This window comes from Cricetulus griseus, chromosome 4, assembly GCF_003668045.3.
Source record: "Cricetulus griseus strain 17A/GY chromosome 4, alternate assembly CriGri-PICRH-1.0, whole genome shotgun sequence".
NCBI classification, from domain to species: Eukaryota; Metazoa; Chordata; class Mammalia; order Rodentia; family Cricetidae; genus Cricetulus; species Cricetulus griseus.
The window spans coordinates 90,499,184-90,524,204 of record NC_048597.1 but is presented as its reverse complement, the minus strand read 5'-3'; the positions used below and the strand labels follow the sequence as shown (position 1 = coordinate 90,524,204).

The 25,021-nt window shown below is 43.2% G+C and overlaps 1 protein-coding gene across 13 annotated transcripts in view; it reads left to right on the top strand.

Annotated features, from left to right (window-relative positions):
* Ep400 (E1A binding protein p400) overlaps window positions 1-25,021 on the top strand; it is a 100,916-nt gene that overhangs the window by 21,161 nt on the left and 54,734 nt on the right. For 10 of the 13 annotated variants that reach the window (XM_027415887.2, XM_027415888.2, XM_027415894.2 and 7 more), the window contains 10 exons: window positions 2,655-2,745; window positions 4,387-4,494; window positions 5,012-5,397; window positions 8,779-9,075; window positions 10,305-10,490; window positions 16,999-17,139; window positions 17,881-17,959; window positions 19,773-19,822; window positions 20,250-20,307; window positions 22,993-23,082. In XM_027415887.2, the coding sequence (XP_027271688.1) occupies window positions 2,655-2,745; window positions 4,387-4,494; window positions 5,012-5,397; window positions 8,779-9,075; window positions 10,305-10,490; window positions 16,999-17,139; window positions 17,881-17,959; window positions 19,773-19,822; window positions 20,250-20,307; window positions 22,993-23,082 (1,486 nt within the window). The remainder of the gene's footprint in view (window positions 1-2,654; window positions 2,746-4,386; window positions 4,495-5,011; window positions 5,398-8,778; window positions 9,076-10,304; window positions 10,491-16,998; window positions 17,140-17,880; window positions 17,960-19,772; window positions 19,823-20,249; window positions 20,308-22,992; window positions 23,083-25,021) is intronic. The other 3 variants (XM_027415891.2, XM_027415893.2, XM_027415896.2) reach the window with 1 other exon arrangement.

Sequence of the window (25,021 nt, the reverse complement as noted above, 5' to 3'; positions counted from 1 at the left end):
TCTGTCCATATTGTAGTCTGTCACTGAAGGAAGCTAGGATAGGAACTCAAACAAGGTAGGAACCTAGAGGCAGGAGCTGATGCAGAGGCCATGGAGGGGTGCTGCTTACCTGCTTGTTCCTCATGGCTTGCTCAGCCTGATTTCTTAAAGAACCCAGGGCAACCTGCCAGGCATTGGTGGCGCACACACCTTTAATACTAGTACTCGGGAAGCAGAGGCAAGCAGATCTCTGAGTTCGAGGCCAGCCTGGTCTCCAGAGTGAGTGTTAGGATAGGCTCCAAAGCTACACAGAGAAACCCTGTCTCGAAAAACCAAAAAAAAAGGAACCCAGGACAAATCAGCCCAGGGATGGCCCCACCTACCATAGGCTGGGCCCTCCCCCATCAATCACTATCACTAATTAAGAAAAGAAACTTACAGATGGATCTTTTTTCAAAAGTTATTTTTTTTAAGTTACAGCTGGATTTTACAGCAGCTTTTTTTGTTTGTTTTGTTTTGTTTTTGTTTGTTTGTTTGAGACAGGGTTTCCCTATAACAGCAGTGGCTGTTCTGGAACTCTTTGTAGACCAGGCTGACTTTCAATTCATGAGATCCGACTAACTCTGCCTCCCAAGTGTTGGGATTAAAGATGTGAGGCACCACTGCCTGGTTACCAAGGCATTTGTTTTCTTGTCTTTTTTTTTTTTTTCTTGGTTTTTCAAAACAGGGTTTCTCTGTGGCTTTGGAGGCTGTCCTGGAACTCACTCTGTAAACCAGGCTGGCCTCAAACTCAGAGATCCACCTGCCTCTGCCTCCCGAGTACTGAGATTAAAGGAGCATACCACCACCACCTGGCTACAGAGGCATTTCTTAATTGAGGTTCCCTCCTTTCAGAGAGCTCTAGCTTGTGTTAAGTTGACATAAGACTAGCCAGCACACTCTCTCCTTGCTCTCCTGTCTTCCTCCTATCTTTGTTAAATATGAACAGCGTATGTCTGTGTTCACTGTGCCACCTGCTGTTGGTGAGCCTCTACTTTGTGGTGTGGGTTGTGGGGCCAAACCCTGTCTCTTTCTAGGCTTCGATACCATGTATGTGTGGCATAGTCTTTTGATTAGCACCAGTAACATTGGTGTTTAAAGTGCCCTGCTGAGGAGATTGGAAGAGCCAAGTCCTTTAGAGATAAATTCCATAGCCTATACCTACTGAGCAGCACTACTGTTAGGGACCTGCTGAGATGGCAGGGACAGTGCTCAGATGGAGAAGTCTTTGCTGACCAAAATTCAGTTAATTGCTCTTTTTGTAAAATGACATGTCAATAGCTTTTCAGGTAACTATGCTTTTATGGCTTTTGATTTTTATTTATTTATTTATTTATTTATTTATTTATTTATTTATTTTTTTTTTTTTTTTTGAGGGTCTTACTATGTATCCCTAGCAGGCCTCCAACTCAGAGATCCTTTTGCTTCTGCTTCTTGAGTTGCTGGGATTATAGGCAAGAGTTGCTCTGCCTAGCTTAAAGGTCTTCTTAAAAACAAAATGAAAAAAAAAAAAATCTTTCCTTTGAGACAGAGCTTCTCTGTATGGCCCTAGCTGTCCTAGAACTTGCTCTATAGACCAGGCTGGCTTTGAACTCACAGAGATCTGCCTGCCTCTACCTCCTGAGTGCTGGAGTTAAAGGTGTCCACACAAATAATTTTAGGGCAGCTTTTGGTGTATAGCAGAACAGAAAGAAAGTACCAAGATTCTCCAAATCCCTTTTTCCCTGTCTTTGCACTTGCCTTACTCCTATTGACACTGCCCACAGGGGTTTACTTGTTTAACTGATCCTACATAGATATTATTGTCATGCAGAGTTTATAGTATACACCAGGCCCACTTGTTGTTGTGCTTATTTTAGGTTTAGGCTGCCATGAAGATCATATTCTACCCATCCCCATTTCCCACTCACTTGTTTTAGTCTCAGACCATCTTCTCTCCTCATAGTTTTACCTTTTCTAGAATGTCAAATGCAGCTAGTTGAAACCATGCAGCTGATACAGATTGAGTTCCTCTGTTTTACTTGAACCTTATTTAATAACATACATATTTCATTTACATATAGACACACACACACACACACACACACACACACACACACACACACACACACACACACACACACACACGCGGAGAGAGGGAGGGAGGGGGTAATCAAAAAACATCATCTTGAAGATTTCAGATAGATTGTTGTTAGTGTTTTCGTATTGTTCCCCAGTAAGAAGGCACCTATTTTTTTCCTTTTGTTACTGAGTTTTTGGTTTGAAATTGGGCTATATCCTCAAAACTGAAAGTAAGGTTTTTCCAGTTCAGCCCTTTTGTTGTCATTCAGTAGTTAAAGATAGGAAGCTCATAGATTGGTGATGATTTGAAATTCCATTTAAAACCAGAATAATAAGTCTTTACCAGTCCCTTTTTTTCTCCTAAGAGGTAAGTTTGCGTGCGTGCGTGCGTGCGTGCGTGCGTGCGTGCGTGCGTGCGTGCGTGCGTGCGTGTTTAAAGATATTGGGTAGGTAGTAGCAGCCTCCTTACTAAAAGGAGAAAGGTCAGTGTTTAGAACAGGTATGGTAGTTGTAGTGTGTGTCATTCTTCTGATGGTTGTAACAGTAAGATTCTTACTGCCTTTCATTTTTTTCAGCACCAAGCCCTGACTGGGAGCCTAGTGGTGGGGGCTGGCAGTGCCACAGAAGCCGACCCCTTTAAGAGGCAGCAGGTGATGCCACCCACAGGTATGCCCAACCTGGCCAACAGTACAGTGATGGTTTAGTTGCCACATGTTTCTAAAGAACTTAACTTCTACTTTCTAAGTCAATTTTTCTTTTGATTATTATCAACCCAAATATTTGCATAAATTTTTATATGTATTGAAGTTAGAAAATTCAGTTGATCTGTACATCCATCTGCTTTCCCATGAGCAACCACTATGGTATGATTTATTGTTAGCGCTGCGTAGTCACCTTCGGAAGCTATTTTTTAAACTGCCATGCCACCCATCGCCCCCAATAATGTGATGACACTTTTTTTGTTGTTTTTTTTTGTTTGTTTGTTTTTCAAGACAGGGTTTCTCTGTGTATCACTGGCTGGCCTGGAACTCACAGAAATCCTCCTGCCTGTGCCTCCCCAGTGCTGGGATTAATAGTTGACATCACCACTGCCCATCACTTTTTTCTTTTTCCTTTTTTTTTTTTAACTGAGAGGCTCAGGTAGTTCAGAAGGTGACACATAGCTGCCTCTGCTTCTTCTGCAGCCACAGCAGGGGCTGCTGTCAATATTTTATGATTGTCATAGACTTTTTTTGTACACACCAAACCTCTATACATGTGAGTTATTCTGAAAAAAAGTAAAATGTAAACACACAGATACAGAGTTGCTTTTTAAAAAATTATGAGCATAATAGTCCACTTTCCCAGTCAGTGCATCTGAATCTTCTGGTGTCTGCATCGTGCTCCACTGTGTGGAAGGATTTTTTTTTTTTTTTTTTTTTAAGATACTGTCTCATGAGACCTGGCTGGCTTGCAACTCTCGATGTAACTCAGGTTGGCTTTGAACTTGGAGGGAACCTCCTGCCTCTGGCTCTCCAATGCTGGGTTTACAGGTGTGTGCCAGTACACATGGCTTTGGACAGTTGACTTTTATCAGTCTTTGCTAGTCTTCCCTGTTTATTACTACATTTTTTTGTTGTTGTTGTTGTTTTGTTTTTCTGCCAGAATGAACAGAGACTTGACATATAGTCTGAAATGTTCATTTGACATATCTGGTAGCTGATTTGAAGGAACAGCCTCTTGAATGAACTGGCAGGTCCCAGAGGAGTGAGATGTAGTGCTGCTCTCTCAAACTGCCTGCCAGCAGGCATGTCCAGTTCCACCACTGTTAACAGTTTCTGGCTCTCTCATATTTTGTCCATTTTCCTTATTGATAAATTTTGTAATCTTTGGTGGTCTGACCTAAGGGTAAATTTATACCTCCTGTTTTGATGTGGATGTCTGATTCTGAGTAAGGTTGCATAGGAGCTTTTATTGCTCATTAACCATTTGTGAATCTATCCCTGGCTCGCTGTTGATGTTCTCTGTCACTTGTCCTGGGCATTGAAACTTCTCATGTTATTTGTGAGTGCTTTGAGAATGATTAAGTGAGCCTCTGCCAGTCATGTGTTTTAATGTCTCTCAGTTGTTGCTTCTCCTTTGACCTTTGTATGATGCTTTTCTTTGTATTTTCAAATTTTTAATGAAACTGTCAGTCTTATCCCTTATAGCATAGAAGGGCTTCCCTTTTCAGAGATTATAAAAACACTTACATATGTTTTTTTTTCCCTGCTACTTCTGTGGTTTTATTTTTACATGAAACAACACCTTTCTTGAAAATTATTCTAGAGCAGTCTAAGAGACCTCGTCTTGAAGTGGGTCATCCAGGGGTAGTTTTCCAGCATCCAGGGGTGAATGCAGGAGTCCCTCTGCAGCAGTTAATGCCGACAGTCCAAGGTAAGACCCAGCAGTAGAGCAGCACTCCTAGTTTGTCATGAGGGATTGCCCAAAACCTAGTGCCAGGCCCAGATTGGGGCCATGCAGTCAAGGGAGTATACTGGCCATGGAGTTTCCCATGTGGGGACATGTCTCTGTATCTCTGTTAATTCAGTATTGAGAAAGCCCCTGGAGACAGGTTCTTTTCATTCTAGTGGGAGCCAGTGGGAGCCTCACATTTCCACATTGTGCTTTCCAGTGATTTTATTTCTGTGTTCCTTATTGCTATTGCTGTCAGGCGCCCTGTGGTTATTTGATGCTTGTTTTGCTTAGTACTAATTTGCAATAGTTGGGTGCATTCTTTCCTTCTTTGTGTGCTCATCCTGACCGTAGGTCTGCTCTAGGATACTCCCATTTTGAGTGTAACAGTTCTCAATGTGAGCAATAGTAGGATGTCCAGTGTGTGTCCTTGTGAGTCACTTGGTGGAAGCTGTTATACACTGAGATCATTGCTTTGGGCTCTATTTTTATTTTGCAGGAGGGATGCCCCCAACTCCTCAGGCTACTCAGCTCACTGGACAAAAACAGAGCCAGCAGCAGTACGACCCTTCCACAGGGCCTCCTGTGCAGAACGCCGCCAGCTTACATACCCCACCGCCACAGCTCCCCGCGAGGCTGCCCACAGCCAGTGTCCCAGCCACAGCCCTCCCTTCCACCTTACAGTTTTCACAGCAGTCACAGATGGTGGAAGCTCCAACGCAGCTCCAAATCCCAGTGAAGACTCAACAGCTGAATGCCCCCATTCCTCCCCCCATGCCCAGCCAGCTTGCTGCTCCTCCTCAACAGCCCGCTCAGCCAGCCCTCCACGTTCCGATGCCAGGGAAGGCGCAGATGCAGACCTCTCAGCTTTCTTCCCAGACCCAGGTACTCTGTGGACATTGGCTGTTTTGACTAGTGAGGTGCAGAAGAAAAGAGGAAACGTTCTGCAAAGGTGGCTTGCCATTTAGGTATTTGGTAGTATGGTCTGCACTGAACCCGCACATTCCCGGGAGCAGCTTTACTTGCCCTCTTAGCACAGTTGGTTATTGTAGCAGTTCTATTTGGCTCTGTAATAACAATCATTAAAGTAATAGAAAATCATTATTATTGTTGCTCTTAGTAGAGGGAGCCTCAACCTGTTGAGTCACATGCTGTATGGAGCGCGTTGTATTCGTCACCCCATTTGGTATTCTGGGAACCCTTAGATGGTGACCAATTTTGCCAGTCTTGACAGTTGTGGGACTGACCCAAAGTGACATGGATGAAGTGATAATTCAGAGTTGACTCCAGCTTTGTTTAAGGGTGAAGCCAGGATCTTCACCATCAGCTAGGCTTTCTCCTTTGCTGCCTCCTTTCCCTTTTTTCCAATGTGATGAATTCCACCAGTGTGGAAGGCACTGTGCCTGTTGTAGTGTTGAGGATGCTGCTCCTCCTCACTCACTTTACTATAGTCTCTGGAGTCCAGTGGGACTGTGTGTAGCATTGCAGACACACCAGCTTTAGAGCATATATGGGAGTCAGTGAGTGTTGGGCCTCTCTGCTCTCACCTCCCTCATATTAATAAGGAAGCTACTCAAGAGAGCTTTAAGTTCTAGTTAGGATTTATAGCAAAGACTTAAAATGGATGGGCACAGAAAAGGAAACACAATCTGTATTGACTACCATGTGCTGTGGTGGGGACTTCAACTTTGCGAAGTGGGATTTGCTATTCCCATCAGGTCACAAGGTTAAAAACTTGACGTGCCATCAACTAAGTAAGTACCTTTGCTTATTCTAGATCTTTGAGGCAGGTAGGTATGGAGAACTCCTACACACTTGGTTAGGGGAGGAGAGTGATTGCCCCAAGGGCCATTAAGCTCTGTCCTCATGGCTGGTGCCCCCCCCCCCCCAAGACAGAGTTTCTCTGTATAACAGAATTGGCTTTCTTGGAACTCACTTTGTAGATCAGGCTGGCCTCAAACTCACAGAGATCTACCTGCCTCTCCCGAGTACTGGGATTAAAGGTATGTACTACTATACCAGGCTCACCATGCCAAATGGCTTTGCTTTCAAGAGAGTAACCTTCCTTTTCTTGGAGTCACAGTCCTTACTTAGAATAGCACTGTGGTTTTCTTACCTTTGTTTCATGCCTTTGTTGTTAAAAGGATCAGCTATGCCATCCTGGTCTACAGAGGGTGTTTCAGGTCAGCCAAGACTACACAGAGAAACCCTGTCTTGAAAAAAGCCACCCCCCAAACCCTTTCCCAAACAAAAACAAAACAAAACTGTGTCAGCTATAGTAAATGGCTTTTAAGGAACTGTTGAGGGTTTGAGAGACGCTGTAGTGGTTAAGAGCACATAATCTTGCAGAGGACCTGAGTCCAGTTCACAGCATCTGCATTGGGTAGTTTACAATCACTTGTAAGACTAGTTCCAGGGATTCTGATATCCTCTTGTGACTTCCAAGGGCACCTATACCCATGTGCACATACATACCCACACAGAAACACATACATGCCCACAAAGTAATTTAAAATCTTAAAAAACAAAACCAAACCATAAATCTAGAGAAACCCATTACTACTTGGACCTCATAGCACAGGTCTGTAATCCCAGCTATTTGGGAGATTAGAATAGGACAATTACAAATTCAAGGCTAACTTGGCCAATTTAGACAGATCCCATTGAGAAAAGTGAAAAGAAAGCTGAGTAGACTGTTTGCCTAGTCTGTCTGAGGCCCTAGGGTCAACCTCCAGTATTGTGGGAGAGACCCTTATTTCTTATGGTTTGGGCTGGTATTAGCCCCTGTTTTGTATAAAGGGCCATGAAAGAAATTTTCTGGTTTTGCAGGCCATTCTGCTTCTGTTGGTCCCTCAGCTTTGTTCCTCAAAACATAGCTGCAGATAATATATGAGTGAGTAAAGGTGGCTATCCTCCCATAAAATTTTATTTCTATATGTATGTACCTGCTGTGACTTCTGGGCCCCTGAGGGTAGATACTCGCTGTTGGGGGGGTCATTGTTAAATCTTGAGACTATGTCTGCTGAGTCTTCCTTGCCCTGGTGGTCCCGACTGGCCTTCCTGCCAATCTCTTCCCTGGCCTTCACCTCTCTTTAAGTGGCTTCCACTCTGGGCCCCTGGGAGAACTTCGCACAGCCTTGCTGGGGTTGAGGCCCCTTTTGTGAGCATGGCTTCTGGACAGTACAGAAAAGTTTTCTACCTCTCCAATCTTCTTGCCACAAGAGACATACATGGATCTGTTAAAAAGATGCAAGATGCCAAGCTTGGATATGGTGGAGCTGTATTATAGAATCCAGGCACTCAAGAAGCTGAGGCAGGAGGATGGAGAGTTCAAGGCCAGCCTGAGCTACACTACTGAGTTCTTGTCTCTAAAAAGTATACATAAAAATAGTAAGCTTACCTGACATTTGAGTGATGATGTTACATGAAAATATAATACAAATAAAAATCTAGCTTAGCATTGTATTATTCATTTTTCTACAGCTAAAACAGTCCTGTGTGGTTTTTATTTTACTTTGAATTAAGGGATGAAGGGACTTCTGGTTCCATGGTTTAAGGGTACAACCCATTATGAAGGGGAAGGTGTTTGGTCATTTTGTACATACAGTCAGTGAGCAGAGAGAGATGGATGCAGGTGCTCAGTCCTATGGCTTTTATCCAGTTTCCTTTTCTGTGACTTCATGATCAAAGCAACTGCCTTTCCTTCCTTAAATGCCTCTAAATACAAATTTTAATTCTGCATAAACGAAAAATAAAACTTGCCAATCCAGACCCAAAAGCATTACAAGAAATTAAAACAGCACCACTTTTCAAAATGCAAGGAAAAAGCTGCATATGATGGTGTGTATGTGTAACCCCAGCCCTCAGAAGACTGAAGCAGGAAGATACAGTTCAAGGCTTCCTTAGGCTCTATAATCAAGGTTTTTTGTTTTGTTTTTAATTACCTTTTAAAAGTAAGAGAAAAAAGCTGAAGAAGAGGAAAAGCTTCCATGAGGTCTGAGATAATGTAGCAGGGTACTAAAGTGCAGTTTATAATGGAGCTTGTCTTAGGTTCTTTGTAGTACAACAATTTAATCTTTGGACAATATCTAGCTTGTGGTTCTGAGTTGTGGTTTGTGATGGGATTAATTTTGTGTGCATGTGTTGCCATGGAGAGGAAGGCACTGACTGAGCTGGCCTGTGTCGGCTGAGCTTTCTGGCGTTTGGGCACTCTGAACCTGTGGAAGCCTTGTCCTGATCCTGATTCACTTGTCTTCTGCCCACTAGACAGTGGCATCGACCAGGCCCCCCCTGGACTCCACCCAGCCCTGCCAGCGGTCTCTGCCCACTTCCTCTTCTTCCTCATCCCTTGTATCCGGGAGTGGCTCAGGCCCTGGACCCTCGCCTGCTCGTTCTTCACCAGTGAACAGACCCTCTTCTGCTACCAGCAAGGCTCTGTCTCCCATCACTTCCCGGTCTCCAGGGGCAGCAGTGTCAGCTCCCCCCAAGCCACAGAGTCCTGCTCAGAATGCAGCCTCATCGCAGGATGGTTCTCAGGATAAGCTGGCAGAACAAATAACACTGGTAAGTGTGCTTAGGCAAATACAGAACATATTTGTTTGGTTTGTTTGTTTGGGGGAATCTTCCTGTTTTCTAGACTAACCCCTCATTTCTGGGTTAGGGCGATCTTGCTCCCGACTTGGCTAAGGGAGTAGATGAACAAAATAAAGAGGTATTTCATCAAATAACACAGCCAGAATTCAGCTTATATTTTGGTTTGTGATTTACATTTCATTTTATTGTTTTAAGACTGTTATAGTTTAAAACTGATCATTAGAAACCAGGACTGGGACCAAATAATGCAGCCTTCTCTGCTCGAAGTAGACTCATGAACATCTATGCCTTGCAGTAAAATTGAACATGGTGGGCTGATTTCCTTCCAGTCATGGCTGTAGGTGGGAGTCAGGCAGTAGTGACAGACTGTAGCCCCATCCTCATGCTCAGTACTTAGTTCTTGTTGGATGACTATTTTGTGCAGTTTCATCAGGGATTTAAAATAAGCATGTATTACATTTGATTGACATAAACTAAGTGTGTCTCATTTTCTGGCTTGGTGTTAGTTCTGTGGCCAGTCCTCACTGATTCTTCTTCCTAGTTGTTTTTGTTTGTTTGTTTGTTTGTTTGTTTGTTTGTTTTTCAAGACAGGGTTTCTCTGTGTAGCTTTGTAGACCAGGCTGGCCTCAAACACACAGAAATCTGCCTGCCTCTGCCGCCCGACTGCTGGGACTAAAGGTGTGCCCACCACTGCCCAGCTTCTTCCAGGTTGTTTTAAAGCAAATTCCTGGCATGGTTGTTTCCCTTGTAGATACTTTGATTCTTTGGTGTAAACACTGGTCCTTTTGGTTTCCGTCTAACTTTTTTTCTTTTTCTAGTGGTGCTGAGGGCTTGAACCCAGAGTCTTGAGATGCTAGGTGGTTGTTTTACCACTGAGGTTTTTTTTTTCCTTTCTGAGACAGTTTCTCTGTATTGTTTTGGAGCCTGTCCTGGAACTTGCTCAGTAGACCAGGTTGGTCTTGAACTCACAGATATCCGCCTGCCTCTGCCTCCCGAGTGCTGGGATTAAAGGTGTGTGCCACCAATACCCGGTTTACCACTGAGTTTTACACCTGGGCCATTTTCTTTTGCTCTTTAGAGACAGCAAGATCACTACTGCTTGTGTTCCTTGAGTCTGGGAGACTCTGACACAATAGGGTTTAGCACAGTACATTTAATTACATGCTAACCCTTATCCCACACATCCATGTTTCTTACAGGAAAACCAGATCCATCAGCGAATAGCAGATTTAAGGAAGGAAGGTTTGTGGTCCTTAAGGCGGCTGCCAAAGCTTCAAGAAGCTCCTCGCCCTAAATCTCATTGGGATTATCTACTGGAAGAGATGCAGTGGATGGCCACAGATTTTGCCCAGGAGCGGAGATGGAAGTTGGCTGCTGCTAAGAAGGTAGGTTTGAAACTGGGGTGGTGATTCATGCTTTGTGTCTTTTGGAGTAGTTGGGATTTAAGTTGCTTTAACTGAGCCAGGCCCTGGCCTTAAATAGTGGTGGTATATACCTTTAATCCCAGCACTCTGGAGGCAGAGGCAGGCAGATCTCCCTGAGTACTATGTGTCTTGGTCTACATGGTGCGTTCCAGGACAGCCAGGGCTATACAGAGAAACCCTGTCCTGAAAAAAATAAAAAAAAATAAAAAAATTGCTGGAAGTGGCAGTGGATAGGACTCCTGCCCCATTCTCTAAAGACTGGAATCCTAATGTGTGGAGAAACCATCTTCTGTTGAATAGTGGAAACTCAGAGTCTGAGGTTGGGTTCCTTTTCCTTCCAGTTTGCTTGCCAGCTAGTATTAGGATGCTTTTAGGACACTCAGAGATGGTCAGGTGATTGAAGAGGCTGGAAGTTAGGAATGCCAGGCATAAGATGCTAGGCAGTATGATCGTCCTCTGTGTTGGTGTTTTGTTTCAGTTATGAGTAAAGTAGATGGAGCAGGAAACCATGCTTCAGTCACTGGTAGATGAAAACACAAACCACGAAACTCAACAAACCCATGTGGAGTTTATTGGAGGAAGGGGTGAGGGAACAAAAGGGGGGTGCAGAAGCGGAGAAGTGAGACAGAGAGAAGAGAGAGGGCAAAGGGGAGAGAGAGAAGAGAGAAGAGAACATGGAGGTGCCCACTTGAAAGGGAAGCTTGTGCACACGTGTACTGAGTCCTTATGTAGCCATGATGTGGCCATGCAACACAGGGCTCTTTGAGCTGCCTAAGTATCTACCTGAATGTCAATATGCGTGTCTCGCCCATTGTCAGGGGGAGGGGTCAGCCTAATGTGGGGTCCCAACAATCTCACCTCTTCTTATTAAAAAGGTAGGGAGGGGCAGTAGTGGTGCATGCCTTTAATCCCAGCACTTGGGAGGCAGAGGCAGGTGGGAGCCCTGTGAGTTCAAGGCCAGCCTGGTCTGTAGAGGGAGTGCCAGGATAGGCTCCAAAGCTACATAGAGAAACCCTGTCTTGAAAAACCAAAGGGGGGAAAAAAAAAGATGGGGAGTTAGGCATGGCAGGTTAGGGAATAAGGGTGTCAAGTTCTCTAGACTGCTTCCTGCTGACCTGGTGTGGGGGGCATTGACCATCTTGGGGGGAACCGAGAATGCTACGTCCTGGGAGCTGGTTGTTACGTTGCAGTCCTGGCTGTGTGGCACTCTGGCTGGCACCTCTTTAGACCTGGCAAGATGTTGGCCGAGCAGAGGACAAGGCCAAGTTTAGAAAAAAATTTTCTTCTTAGGTCCTCCTGGTACTTGAGGGGAAGATTGTAAGATGAGGGAGGGAGTTCTGGGATAGGGGAAAGATTGAATAATATTTATCTGGAGTGAATCTGACCTGTTTGAGTCGGTCCAATTTGGCTTCCTGGAACTTACAAGAATCCTAAGTTTGTGAAAACATAAGTTTTAGTCACATTAGCAGTATACTTATGTCAGAAATGATTTGGTTAAAAGCATTAACACTTTTAAAACTGACATATCTTTAGGACAATGAAAAGCACCTTAATCTTGACCTTGCAGTTACCTTATAGTGTTATAGTATCTTGTTTAGTACCCTGTCAGAGTTGGATTAATACCATATCAGAACTTTATTGATTAATGTTAAGACTGTGAACAGTAGCATTATAAGAGAGAAAGAAATCTGATAACTTGCATTTGTATACCTTTAGTAAGTTTGTTATACCTTAAAACATTTTTAGATTGATACATCTTAAGCTTTTATGTTCCTACATAAACGTTATACCTTAAAACATCTTTTTAAACAAAGGAATGGTAAGATGTTATACTGAAACCTACCAACCATCAAACTGCATCAGAGTTCTTGAGAAGGATAAAATTTTACCTGAATTAATGATTAGAGAGTAACAGAGACTTGCTAGCTGGCTGCATGGACAGTCACCCCCAGATCCACAGGTGTTAAGGTCAAAGGCTTTAGGGACACCCACGTTCTGCTGATTGAGTGAGACCTGTGGATTAGGAGCCCTACGAAGACTTGTCTACTGTTGGTCCAAGCAACATGGAGAAAGTCGATTCCACTGTCCTCTTGTCCTTGGTCCGAAGAGTCCTTTGGAAGGCAGGATTTCTCAGTGGCTAGTGTTGTCACTTTTGTGGGTGGAGTTTCTTCAGTGTCCAGTCATCTTGGAGGAAATGGGGTGGGGTCAGCAGTTGGCCTGTCTCTCTGTTATAAAAAGCACTGTATTAAAACATTTTAAATGCCATAGTCTCTAGATCTCTGAGCATTTGAGGACTGTCTGTTTAGTATATCTCAGCAGACAGAATTTGTCTGTTTTAGTTATTTGCCTTAAGCACATGGGTGGCTAGGTAAGGCTTTATCCCTATAATTGATCTGTATTTAGTATGGCTACAATGACATTAGGGTAGGATCTGTCAGGAGAACTGGATTGAAGCTGAATGGTTGTGGAGGGATGTTTTACTCAGAGCCCTCCAGCCTGACTGTAACTGGTTTTAATTTAGTAGGTTTGATTAACACCTGTAAAGGACAAAGTAGTAGAGAAAATCCCTTTTGTAATAGAATCTTAACCTTTGTAAACAGCTTATAGGAAGGACTGGGTGGTGTAAATATTTTGTTAATTTGAAATAGATCTTTATAATCTTAAATGTTTACCATCATTTAAAGATAAACAACAATTTGGAATTATTTGAGACAGTACAGTTGCATTTAAGTTGCATATAGAGTTAGCTTACATTCACATATATAAAGTTAAATTTAAATGACATGTACAGATATATACACAGATATATCAAGCAGGACCGGGTGAAAGTAAGAAGGAAGAATTAGAGTGTGATCTCTGATTCTCATGTTACAGCAAACAGACAGGACATTTAAGGAGACAGAGTAGACTTAAAACTCCCAGTGACAAGAAAGCAGATCCATGCAGATGGAGCAGTAAAGTTTGTTGGCAGAATCTGGCTAGACTATCTAGACTGTCCCTTTGCGTAGGCCAAGGGAAGGGAGTGGGCGGGCCTACAGCTAGGCCACATGGCAAAGATGGCAGCCTCCATAAACACATTCCTGTCCTGGGACAGGATACAGCTGTGGCAGGCAGGAGAGTTTTAGCATGCCGGGAAGAGGAGGGACACAGACAAGTTTAAGGAAAGAGATTGTTTAGCAGAGAGGTAGAAGAAAGCTTGGATATGTGGTAACTCCTTACATTTAACTGTCCACTGTCAATAATTGAAACGGTCCTGTAAAATACCAGGATCTAAAAAGCCGTTAAACAGCCAATTTGACTTATATTTTCCATGGGTGAGGCCGAAAATGGCATAAGTCGCTCTTACAGCTTGTCACCTCAGGAGTGAGGGCCAAGGGGCAAAGCCCGATAGGACTCCATAGCCCAAGAGAAGACAGTAATCCATAACTGCTGAGGGCATGAAGCCAAAAGTCTGAAGGCACCACTTAGAGAGGGCGGTGCTAGATCTCATCCTAGGAAATCTACCAGAGATAGATAAGTGAGAGGGAAACAGATAAGTGAAAAAGAGCAGAGGCCACACTTCCAACTATGGATCACTGGTAGAATGTAGGGTGCCAATAAGTGGGCACATGGTTTGATATGGGGGGCCCAGCTTCCATGAGAGAGGTAGAGAAGATCCAAAGTTTATAATCTCCAGCGTCCCAGAGACTAAGGGAGGATTGGATACAAAAGGCACTGACTGATTTTGTAGTCCTGAGCACAAATCAGGGGCCAGAGCTCCGAAAGCCTGAGAGACAAGTGGTCACCCAGTACTGGGATTTTTGAGAGACTACAGTCTCGATACGAGTCCTAACCCATGGAAGCATGGGCAGTGGTAGAGAATGATGGCTGGGCTTACCAGACATGGCAGTGGTGGATGGAAGAATCCAGAGATCTTTAGTTGGAAAAGTGACTGAGTTGAAGGGTACAGGGTTCCGGCATATCTCGGACTGCCACAGAAAGGAGCAAATGACAGGAAAACCTGCCAAGTTACATGCAACAAAATGTTGTTCTTTTGAATCAGTTATGTGCAGGTAGAGTAGATGGAACAGGAAACCATGCTTCTGTCACAGGTAGATGAAAACGGGAACCATGAGACTCAACAAACCCATGTGGAGTTTATTGGAGGAAGGGGTGAGAGGACAAGGGGGGCACAAGTGGAGGCGGAAGGGGGAGAGAGAGAGGGAGGGAGGGAAGGAGAGAGACAGAGAGGGAGGGAGGGAGAGAGAGAGAGAGAGAGAGAGAGAGAGAGAGAGAGAGAGAGAGAGAGAGAGAAAGAAAGTGAGCGCACGATTGAGAGAACATGTGGAGGGGCTTGCTTAAAAGGGAAAGCTTGCACATTCATACTGAGTCCTTATGCAGCCCCACAAGGTGTGACATAGCCATGAGCTACTTTGAGCTGCCTAAGTATCTGCCTGAATGCCGACATGCATATCCTGTCCATTGTCAGGGGGCGGGGTCAGCATAATGTTGGGTTCCAACACTCTGCCTTCACTTTTGCCCCTGGTGTGTCACTGCTTAACTCTGTGGCTGAGCTGTCTCTGGTTCTGGTGCAGACTTTGGTCCTTTTGTTGTTCCCATACTAGGCATAATCCTTCAGAGACTTGTGAGGTGGTACTATTCACTCTATAAAAATGAAAATAAGAAGATAGGTTTCTGGAAAACTTTGGCCTCTTAGCTATCCTTTCATTATGTAGGCAACTACACTTTTTTTTTTTTTTTATTAGTTCAAGTTAGGGAACAAGCTTGTTTCACATGTAAGTCCCTTCTCCCTCTCCCACCCCCATCCCTCCTCCCCAACCCCAACCTACCCCCCACCCCATCCACCCACCACTCCCCAGGCAGGTAGGGCCCTCAACGGGGGCTCTGCAAAGTCCACCAAATCTTCCTGTGCTGGGCCTGGGCCCTTCCCCATGTGTCCAGGGCCAGAGTGTATCCCTTCATGTGGGATGGGCTCTCAAAGTCCCTTCTTACACCAGGGAAAAATACTAATCCACTACCAGAGGCTCCCTGGAGTACAGAGGCCTCCTTATTGGCATCCATGTTCAGGGGTCTGCATCAGTCTGCAACTACACTTATTATCACACATCATGGACCATTGTTTTCACACCCAGACCTTGGATATTTTCTTCACCTTCCTTGTACTCAGGGTTGGGGTAGATCCTTTGTCCCCTGACCTGTGCACTTCCATCTTTGAACTTCCTTCTTTCCTCATCTGGTTTAAGAAGGGAAAACTTGAGACAAAGGGTCTCAGGGTAGATCCATGGACATAAAAAAAAAAAAAAAAAAAAAAAAAGCCCAAAGCTGCTGCTGCTGCTGCTGCTTTTTTTTTTCTTTCTTTCATTTTTTTTTTTTTTAAAGATTATTTGTTATGTATACAGTGTTCTGCCTGCATGTATCCTTGCAGGCCAGAAGAAGGCAGCAGATCTCATTACAGATGGTTGTGAGCCACCATGTGGTTGCTGGGAATTAACTCAGGACCTCTAGAAGAGCAGCCAGTGCTCTTAACCTCTGAGCCATCTCTCCAGCCCCTAAAGCTTCTTAAATATTTGTTACAAAGGAAAATGATTCTGGACATGTGAATACCAACCTGGATAGGATGGACATGTAGCTAGTGGGAGAAACATGTGGGTAATGGGATGGACACATGGACTGGTATGGACAGGGTGGAGATTGGATTCCAGGTTGGGCAGACAAGAACTAGGTGATGGGGTAGGGTAGGTAGGCTGAAGATCAGCACAGAATTAATAGGCCATAAAGAGGGATCAGTTCTGCTCATTAACCCTTCCTTCTCACTTTGACAGAAACAGACACCATCTCCAAGGAGAGCTTTTAAGGAAGCCATCAGAGGGTTGGCAAGAGACTAGGACTAGTGCATGGTGTCATTGTAGTTAAGTGGTTTTCTTTCTCAGATAGGGTAGAATAGTGGTTGTTGGTTTGTGCTCTGTGCTGAATGAATTCTTTCCTTCAGTTATTGTCCCTACTTTGTGGAGCTGCTACTGGCAAGCACATAGAGTATTCCCATTAGGAACACAGACTGATAAGTTAGAAATAGAATATTGGTCTGGATAGATGGTTCAGTGGTTAAGAGCATTGTTGCTCTTTCAGAGGCCTTAGATGCAGTTCCCAGATCCACTTGGGGACCCAAACCAGAGTCTTGTGCCTTCTCCTTCTCTTTTGATGGGTATAAAATGACTGTACACAATAAACATGGGTGGTTCAGTATTCACTGGATGCCCTCCTGACTCATCTCTTGTCTCCTGTCTATTCCTTTCCTCAATCCACACTCCCCCTCTCAGTCATGAACAACTTGTGGGAGTTGCCTCTTTCCATTCCATATGGCTCTTGGGGAATGAAACTCAAGCCATTAGGCTTGGTACCAAGTGCCTGTACTTGGCTGACTCATCTTGCCAATCTGAGTATAACATATTCTTGAACTTTTCTTCACCAGCTTGTCAGAACGGTTGCCCGGCATCATGAGGAAAAGAAACTTCGTGAGGAAAGAGGGAAGAAGGAAGAGCAGAGCAGACTGAGACGCATTGCTGCCACCACTGCCCGTGAAATAGAATATTTTTGGTCAAATATTGAACAGGTAATTCAGTGGGATCTAAAAAAAAAAAAAGAAAAAAAAAATCAAACATGTCCAAGCTGTGAGGCTGCGTGCCAGGGAACACAGCAGCTCCAGCATTCATGTGTGTGCACCCAGAGGCTTTGTGCTCACTTGCCCCTTTTTGTTGTTAGCCTTCTGCAAGTTTTAGAATGAGGCCATTCCGACCTCTTGGTTTACACTTATACCTGTGGAAGCCACAGCTTTGAAATGAGAATGTAGTGAAGGCCTGTCAGGTTGTTAATTGGTATGTTGTGGCCGTGAAAGGCAAAGTCTTTAGGATATCTGCTCCCATATGTACATTCTCTCTTTTAAGAACTTTGAAATTGGGCTGGAGAGATGGCTCAGAGGTTAGAGCACTGCCTGCTCTTCCAGAGGTCCTGAGTTCAATTCCCAGCAACCACATGGTTGCTCACAACCATCTGTAATGAGATCTGGTGCCCCCTCTGGCCTGCATGTATCCATGCAGGCAGAATACTGTATTCATAATAAATAAATACAAATCTAAAAAAAAAAAAAAAACTTTGAAATTTTTACTACCTTACAGAATTTGAGCAGGATAGACTAGGATACAAAATAAAGAAGGAAGCACCAAACTGAGTTTTTTTCCTTAAATATTTTGAATGAGGTTGGCTGTTAGTGTAAGTTTAATGTGTTATGTGTAGAATTGTACAGTTTACATCCTTAATGGCTTGCTTATCTCGTCATCCTTTTTTATCTATTTAGGTTGTGGAAATAAAACTACAAGTAGAATTAGAAGAGAAAAGGAAAAAAGCCTTAAATTTACAGAAAGTTTCCAAAAGAGGTATGGTATTGAAATTTTTTTTTATTACATTTATTTATTTAAAGTGGGATGGGGGAAGACACATGTGCACCATGGCATGTGTAGAAGTCAGAGGACAATTTTCAAGAGATGGTTCTCTCCTTCTATCATGTGGGTCCTAAGGATCAGACTCAGGCAGTCAGGCTTGACAGTAAGGGTCCTTATCTTCTGACCTGTCTGGCCCAGAAAGATAGGTCAGAAGAGAAGGTACAGACCCTTACATATGTATATATATGTGTGTATGTACAGTGTGTGTGTATTTTTTTTTTTTTTTCCAAGTTAGCCCTGGCTATCCTGGAACTTGCTTTGTAATCAGACTGGCCTTGAACTCACAGAGATCCACCTGTCTCTGCCTCCCCAGTGCTGAGATTAAAGGCGTGCGCCACCACCATCCAGCATTTTAAAATATTTTTAAAGGTTTATTTATTTATTTTGTATATGAATGGATGAATGTGTGCCACCACATGCCTGTTGAGGTCTAAGTACAATTTGTGAGACTTGGTTCTTCTTCTGTCATATGGGTTCTGGGGATTGGGTTTAGATTATCAGGCTTGCTGGCTTTTACTCATTGAACTGTCGTGCCAAGTTTTTAAGGTTAGTCTTTTTTTTTTTTTTTTTTTTTTTGGTTTTTCAAGACAGTTTCTCTGTATTGCTTTGGAGCCTGTCCTGGAACTTGCTCTGTAGACCAGGCTGGCTTTGAACTCACAGAGATCTGCTGCCTGTGCCTCCCAAGTCACCAACGCCCAGCTAAGGATAGTCTTAATGAGTATCCGGTATAGAGTACTCATCTAACATTTGTGAGACCTTGCATTTACTTTACAGGATATGTACATACAAGCTTCTCATTTTTCATGTTTTGTGCAGCTTTCTGGTTTTGGCTAGAGAGACCATGTGCATGCATTTGTTCTGCTTAATTATTTTTATTTTGTGTACACTAAGAGAGAGACATGAAGGGGGTGGGTGTTAGGGAAGAATAGGATCTCACTCTGTAGTCCTTGTTGGTCTGAAACTCAGGAAAGATTGACCTCCAGCACCTGAGTGCTGGGATTAAGAGATGTGCACCACTAAGCCCAGCAACAGCTTAGTTCTTTATCTCAGTTCTTTTGCTCTTTTTACTATGTATCAGTAACCCAAAGTTGGTCCATTCTGAATGCTTTCAGAATTTAAGTCCTGTTTCTGGAAAGTAAATAAATCATGATTTATCTTTTGGGGATCGGGCTGGTGCAGTGCCTTTGCACAACTGAGATATTTCTACAATAGGTCGGTCCCTCCCCCCCATCTTTGAATATTTAGGAAATGTGAGACACCAACACAAGTGGCACTCACTGTCTTCTCTAGTCCTTAGAATGTTCCAGGAGCCCCCATACCTCTCATATTATTGATGAGGGCGCAGGTTAAGAGGTGGCCATTGCTAAAGTTGTAGAATTGTAAAGTGAATGCTAGGCCCTATAAACTGAGAGCTAGACAAAGTTGCAGAAGTTTGAATCCCAACGCTTAGCAGTTAGAGGCAGGTGTTTGTGAATTTGAAGCTAGCTTGAACTCAGCTAGACTTTGACTCAGAAAACAAACAAACAAGCACAAAAAAAGAACCACAAGATGGAACCAGTTGTTCTGGGTTATCAAGAGGAATAAAGCTATGTTTAGTATGTAGGGGAGGAGGTGGAATTTGTACTTCTGTCCTTGAATGTTGATAGCCTTAGGACTTAGCTTGTATAAGCAGACAGTACTTGCTCAGTTAAAAAAGCATCATCTTGCTACAGCTTTGGTGATAATACTGTATTTCTTGTCTCTTTAGGGAAAGAGTCCAGATTAAAGGGATTTGATACATCACCAGAACACTTCCTAGTAAGTACAGGTTGTTGCTCTCTGACATGACTGGGCTTGTGAAATCAGTCTGCTTTGGAAATACAATGGTGTTGGATGGTGGGTGGTGCACGTCGTTAATCCCAATACTTGGAAGGCAAGTGAGTTTGAGGACAGCCATGGCAGAATGGTGCACAGTGAAATCATGTCTTGAAAAACAGAAAAACAAAAAAAGAAAATACAGTGGCACTTAATAGTTATAGTTTCACTTAGGGTATGACTGTGAATTTGAGAGGATGCAGTTGTATACAGTAATTAAGGATCTATATTCTCACTCCTGTTCTCTTTGGTGATTGCCTAGCAAGTGCTTTGATACTCTCCTGTGAGCATCTGCTAAATAGACACTTGTGCCTTGAGATCCCATTCTGTGTTGTTAAATTTCACATTTCTGACTTTTATTTTGTTTCAGGATCTAGGACTACCTGGGAGGAAAAGAAAAGCTAGCACATCTTTGACTGATGATGAAGGTTCGTTCCCTACTCCCTGATGTTTATTGGGGCCTTGAGATCACAAGCCTTAGGCATACACAGATGATCCAGGGCCAGGTCTGTTTCTGTCCTCAAGGAGTGAACTTGGTATGTTAGGGTAGATGTGCCTTTTGAAGGAAGACATGCTCACTGCCACCACATTCACCTGTCTGGGATCTTTTGGGAGGAGCCCCTGTCATGTTTAAATGTCAACACTTGGTTCAGAGTAGAACATAGATACAATTTTGGGGTGAGTGACTTGAGATCTGCCTGTGTCCATGGCTTCTGGCCTTTTTTTTTTTTTTTAAAGAGAGATTTGTTTATTATGTATACAGTATTCTGTCTGCATGTGTGCCTGCACACCAGAAGAGGGCACCAGATCTCATTATAAATGATAGTGAGCCACCATGTGGTTGCTGGGAATTGAACTCAGGACCTCTGGAAGAGCAGTCAGTGCTCTTAACCTCTAATCCATCTCTTCAGCCTGGCTTCTGACCTTTTTGCAAACAAATGTGTCCTGGCTTTCTGTTGTAGAAACAGAAAGGAAACAGAAATAGGGTATTAGAGGGAACACATAACAGTGTGTGATATCCCAGATCCTGGATGAGTGAGGCCCCAGTGGTCTCAGCAGCACTGTAACTTTACTAGCTTGACTGGCAGTGTGTAAACTTCCAGACTTTTGAAAGTTTGAGGTTTTAGTATGGGTTGATTCTTGTTTGGGAGAGTTTGGCCAAGTTATTAGTGTGGTAGCTGTTAGGATTGTTTCACTCCAAAAGATAAATAAATGAGTGACAGTGGCTCACAGGAGCTAGGAGCTTGGGTACCATTGCCTGGCACTGACATAGCAACTTGGTGTTCTTGAAAATGCCCTTGTCTCCCATTTGTTCCTGTGTCCTGGTTGTCTGTCTCTTCTTTTAGTTATTCTCAATGTGTTTTTACTACTCATACAGAGCTCTGACTGTTGATACTGAAGCTGGAGAAAGATGGTAGAGGTCAGAAGCAATTCTGGTGCCTCCACCCAAATAAATGTCCTCTTGGAAGGATTTAGGCTAAGTTCTTGTCTTTTTCTCCTTTGCTACCTGTTGTTGTTGGGAGGCTAGATATGTTTATCAGCACAGCCAGCAGTAGATTTATTTATTTATTTATTTATTTATTTATTTATTTATTTGGGTTGGCATCTAACCTTGTGTAGTGATTTTAGATGATTTTCTTTTCTTTCTTTCTTTTTTTTTTTTTGATGATTTTCTTTGTAGACTATAATTGTGACTAGCTGATTTGGGGTATCCCCTTGTTAGGTAGTGGTTAGTTTAGAGAAATTAGATGCAGTAGGAGCTCTTTGCTGGATAGGCATCTGATAATGTTGTCACCTTAAATACTGTGTTTCTTTGATATAGCCTTTAACAGTCCCAGGCTGTCCTCCAGTTGTGATGTCAGCATGGCCACCACAGCTGTACACGTTTCTTTCTCCTGAGCCATCTACTCTGTTAAGCAAGTTCAGGAGAAATGACAGAATGAAATTCCTTCTTTTTTCTTTTTTTCAGAGAAGATAGCTGGAGGGATTTCTTTTTCTCTCTTCTTCTTCTTCTTCTTCTTCTTCTTCTTCTTCTTCTTCTTCTTCTTCTTCTTCTTCTTCTTCTTCTTCTTCTTCTTCTTCTTCGCAATATACTTTAAAAATCCCTTTTGCTGTTTCTTCTGAAATCACTCCAGTGATGTTTTTGAAAATTAGCCATTCAAGTTTGATTAAGCACAACCAATGTAAGTTTATTATGTGAAGGCTCCATTTTCATCAGAGAGCTCTTTTTTCTTCTTTTTTAATTTTTTATTTAAATTCTTTAATTACTAATATTTATATATCCATCACACCATTCCCTCGCCCTCCCATCCTCCCATGTTCCCCACCTATCCCCCCAGCCCACCCCCCAACTCTTCCCCAGGGACCTTCAAAGTCTGTCATATCATTTGGGGGAGGGCCTAGGCCCTCCTTCCTGTATCTGGGCTGCAATAGTAACCCTCCATAGGGAATGGGCTCCCAAAGTCCATTGTGCTCTAGGGATAAAGATTGGCTCCACTGTTAGAGGTCCCATAGACTTGTCTTGGTCACCTAGCTGGTACCCATATTCAGAGGGCTTGGTTTGGTCCAGTGCATATGCACATGCATTTTGGAAGAGCTAGATGATCTAATAGTGAGACTAAGAAGAAGCCAGCTGAAGAACTGCTGCTGGCCAGCCCTCTTACCTCTGAGAGGTTAGGGCTGAAGAGTATAAGCTGGTCTGAGTTAATGGCTTTTGAAGCACAGGAGTGCTAAGGGTTGGACACACACTTGGTTTGGGTTGTGGCCCGTCTTTGTAGTAGGCAGTGATGAGTTCCTAGAAAGCATACACCCCAGGAAGTATGCATGTAGTTTTTCTGTGGTGGGCCATGCAGTGGATAGAAACTTTACCAGCATTCTGAGCTAGTGAGGTCTATTGCATATTGAAGAAACAGGCTATGAATGGCAGGCTGAAGTGAAAGGGATTCCCATTTATTGCTTGTTTAACAATGGTTTCCAGAATCAACCTGAAAAAATTTAACATTCAGTTTCTTTAATAGTTATAAAACAGTTTAGAAGTCTAATAGTATTTAGTGATGTTAAGAAGTTCAAGTGAAGTTTTGCATGTCCCTGACCTCTGATGATAACCATTTTAGTGGAAGATGAAGAAGAGACCATTGAAGAGGAGGAAGCACATGAAGGGCTTGTAGACCACCACACAGAACTTTCTAATCTGGCCAAAGAAGGTAGGTTGTCACTATAATACTGAAAATATTTTCATTAAATGTCAAATAGATACACAGGAACATTTGAAAATAATGTCAGATACAAATGACGGCAGTACATGGGGCATAATGTAGTTGGCATTTTCTTTGGGCTGCTAACCAGTTCCCAATAAAGACATGGAGACATTATTAATTATGAATGCTTGTCCTTAGCTTAGGCTTGTTCCATTAGCTCTTTTAATTTAACCTGTTTCTATTCACCTACATTTTGCCTTGGGGCTTTTTACCTTTCAATCTGTATGTCCCACTTTCCTGCTTCCTCCGTGTCTGTCTTCTGTCTGGTCCCTGGTGTCTCCCTGTCATCTCTTTTTCTTTCTTCCCCTGAGCCTAAATTCCTCCTCCTACTTATTCTCCCTGCCTGGAAGTTCCACCTATACCTCCTCCTTGCTATTGGCCATTCAGCTTTTTATTAGACCATTCAGCACATCTTTGCATAGTTAAACAAATACTACAAAACAGCATAGTACTGCCAGAGTTACTTCTGTCCTTGTGATCACAGCTGACCTATATTTTTTTGTGGCTCACTTCCTGAACTCCTCTCCCACCTCTGTGAGTCTTCCTAGCCACTGTTGAGACTGAAGCAGAATTCCTTGACAATGGGATTGTAAGATGTGCTTTGCTCTTATTGTCCAGTGGTTCTGCTCAGTAGTTTCATCCAGATTGTTGGGTATGTCTGTTAACACCTCAATTCTACACACCATTTCACACATAAATATATTGTTGGTTACTTTGATTCCAACAGTGCTGCTGTTGGTATTCTCTTGTTCTATGGTGTTTGTACACAAATGGCTCTATATAAGCTCAGGTTTGGAACATGGCTGGCCTGCAGAATCATGTAGCATATACAGTTGGTTGTACCAAGCTGCATGCTGTACTGGTATTAGCCTTGGAGCTGGTGGTGAAGGTAGAGCCCCCTGGTGACTTGAAGGAATAGTTCTCTGACAGTGGGGTGCATTTTCTCGTGTCTGTTGAGCTCATTAAACAGGTTTTATTTTCCTTAATTGACTTACTGAGTTCCTTATATATTCTGGATACAAATTCTTGTTTTGTTTTTATTAATCTTTTGGTTTTTCGAGACAGGGTTTCTCTGTGTAACAGCCCTGGCTGTCCTGTTACTCACTCTGTAGACCAGGCTGGCCTCAAACTCAGATACACCTGCGTGTGCCTCCCCAGTGCTGGAATTAAAAACGTGAGCCACCACTGCCTGACATTTTTATTCTTCTTTATGTGTAGATGTGTGTCTGCATGTGAGTATGTGCATGAGGTTTCAGTGACCACAGAGACATTGAATCCTCTGAAGCGAAATTACAGATGATGAGAGCTGTCTGACATGGATATTAGGAACTGAGCTTCTGTAGAAGAGTAGCAAGTGCTCTTAGGTGCTATGCCTTCTCTCCACTCCAGGGGACATGAATTATTTAGACTTTGGTCATAACAATGGCTTTCTATAGTGCCTGAGCTGGAGAGATGGCTCAGAGGTCACTGCCTGCTCTTCCAGAGGTCCCGAGTTCAATTTCCAGCAACCACATGGTGGCTCATAACCATTTATAATGAGATTTGGTGCCCTCTTTTGTCTGGGCTGTAGGTATACTGTGTACATAATAAATAAATCTTTTCAAAAAAAATTTTAAAATGTACTTTTAGAATTTGCAAGTTGAAAATTGCTAATCTAAAAACTTAGAATCCAAAATGCTTTGAAATCCAAAGCAGTAAGGAAATGGTGTTCTGACGTTTCAGATTTCAGAGTATTCTCTCTTGCCCCCCTCAGTTTTTCCAGACAGGGTTTCTCTGTGGCTTTGGAGGTTGTCTAGCTCTTGAAGAACAGGCTGGCCTCAAACTCACAGAGATCAGCCTGCCTCTGCCTCCTGAGTGCTGGGATTAAAGGTGTTCGCCACCAATG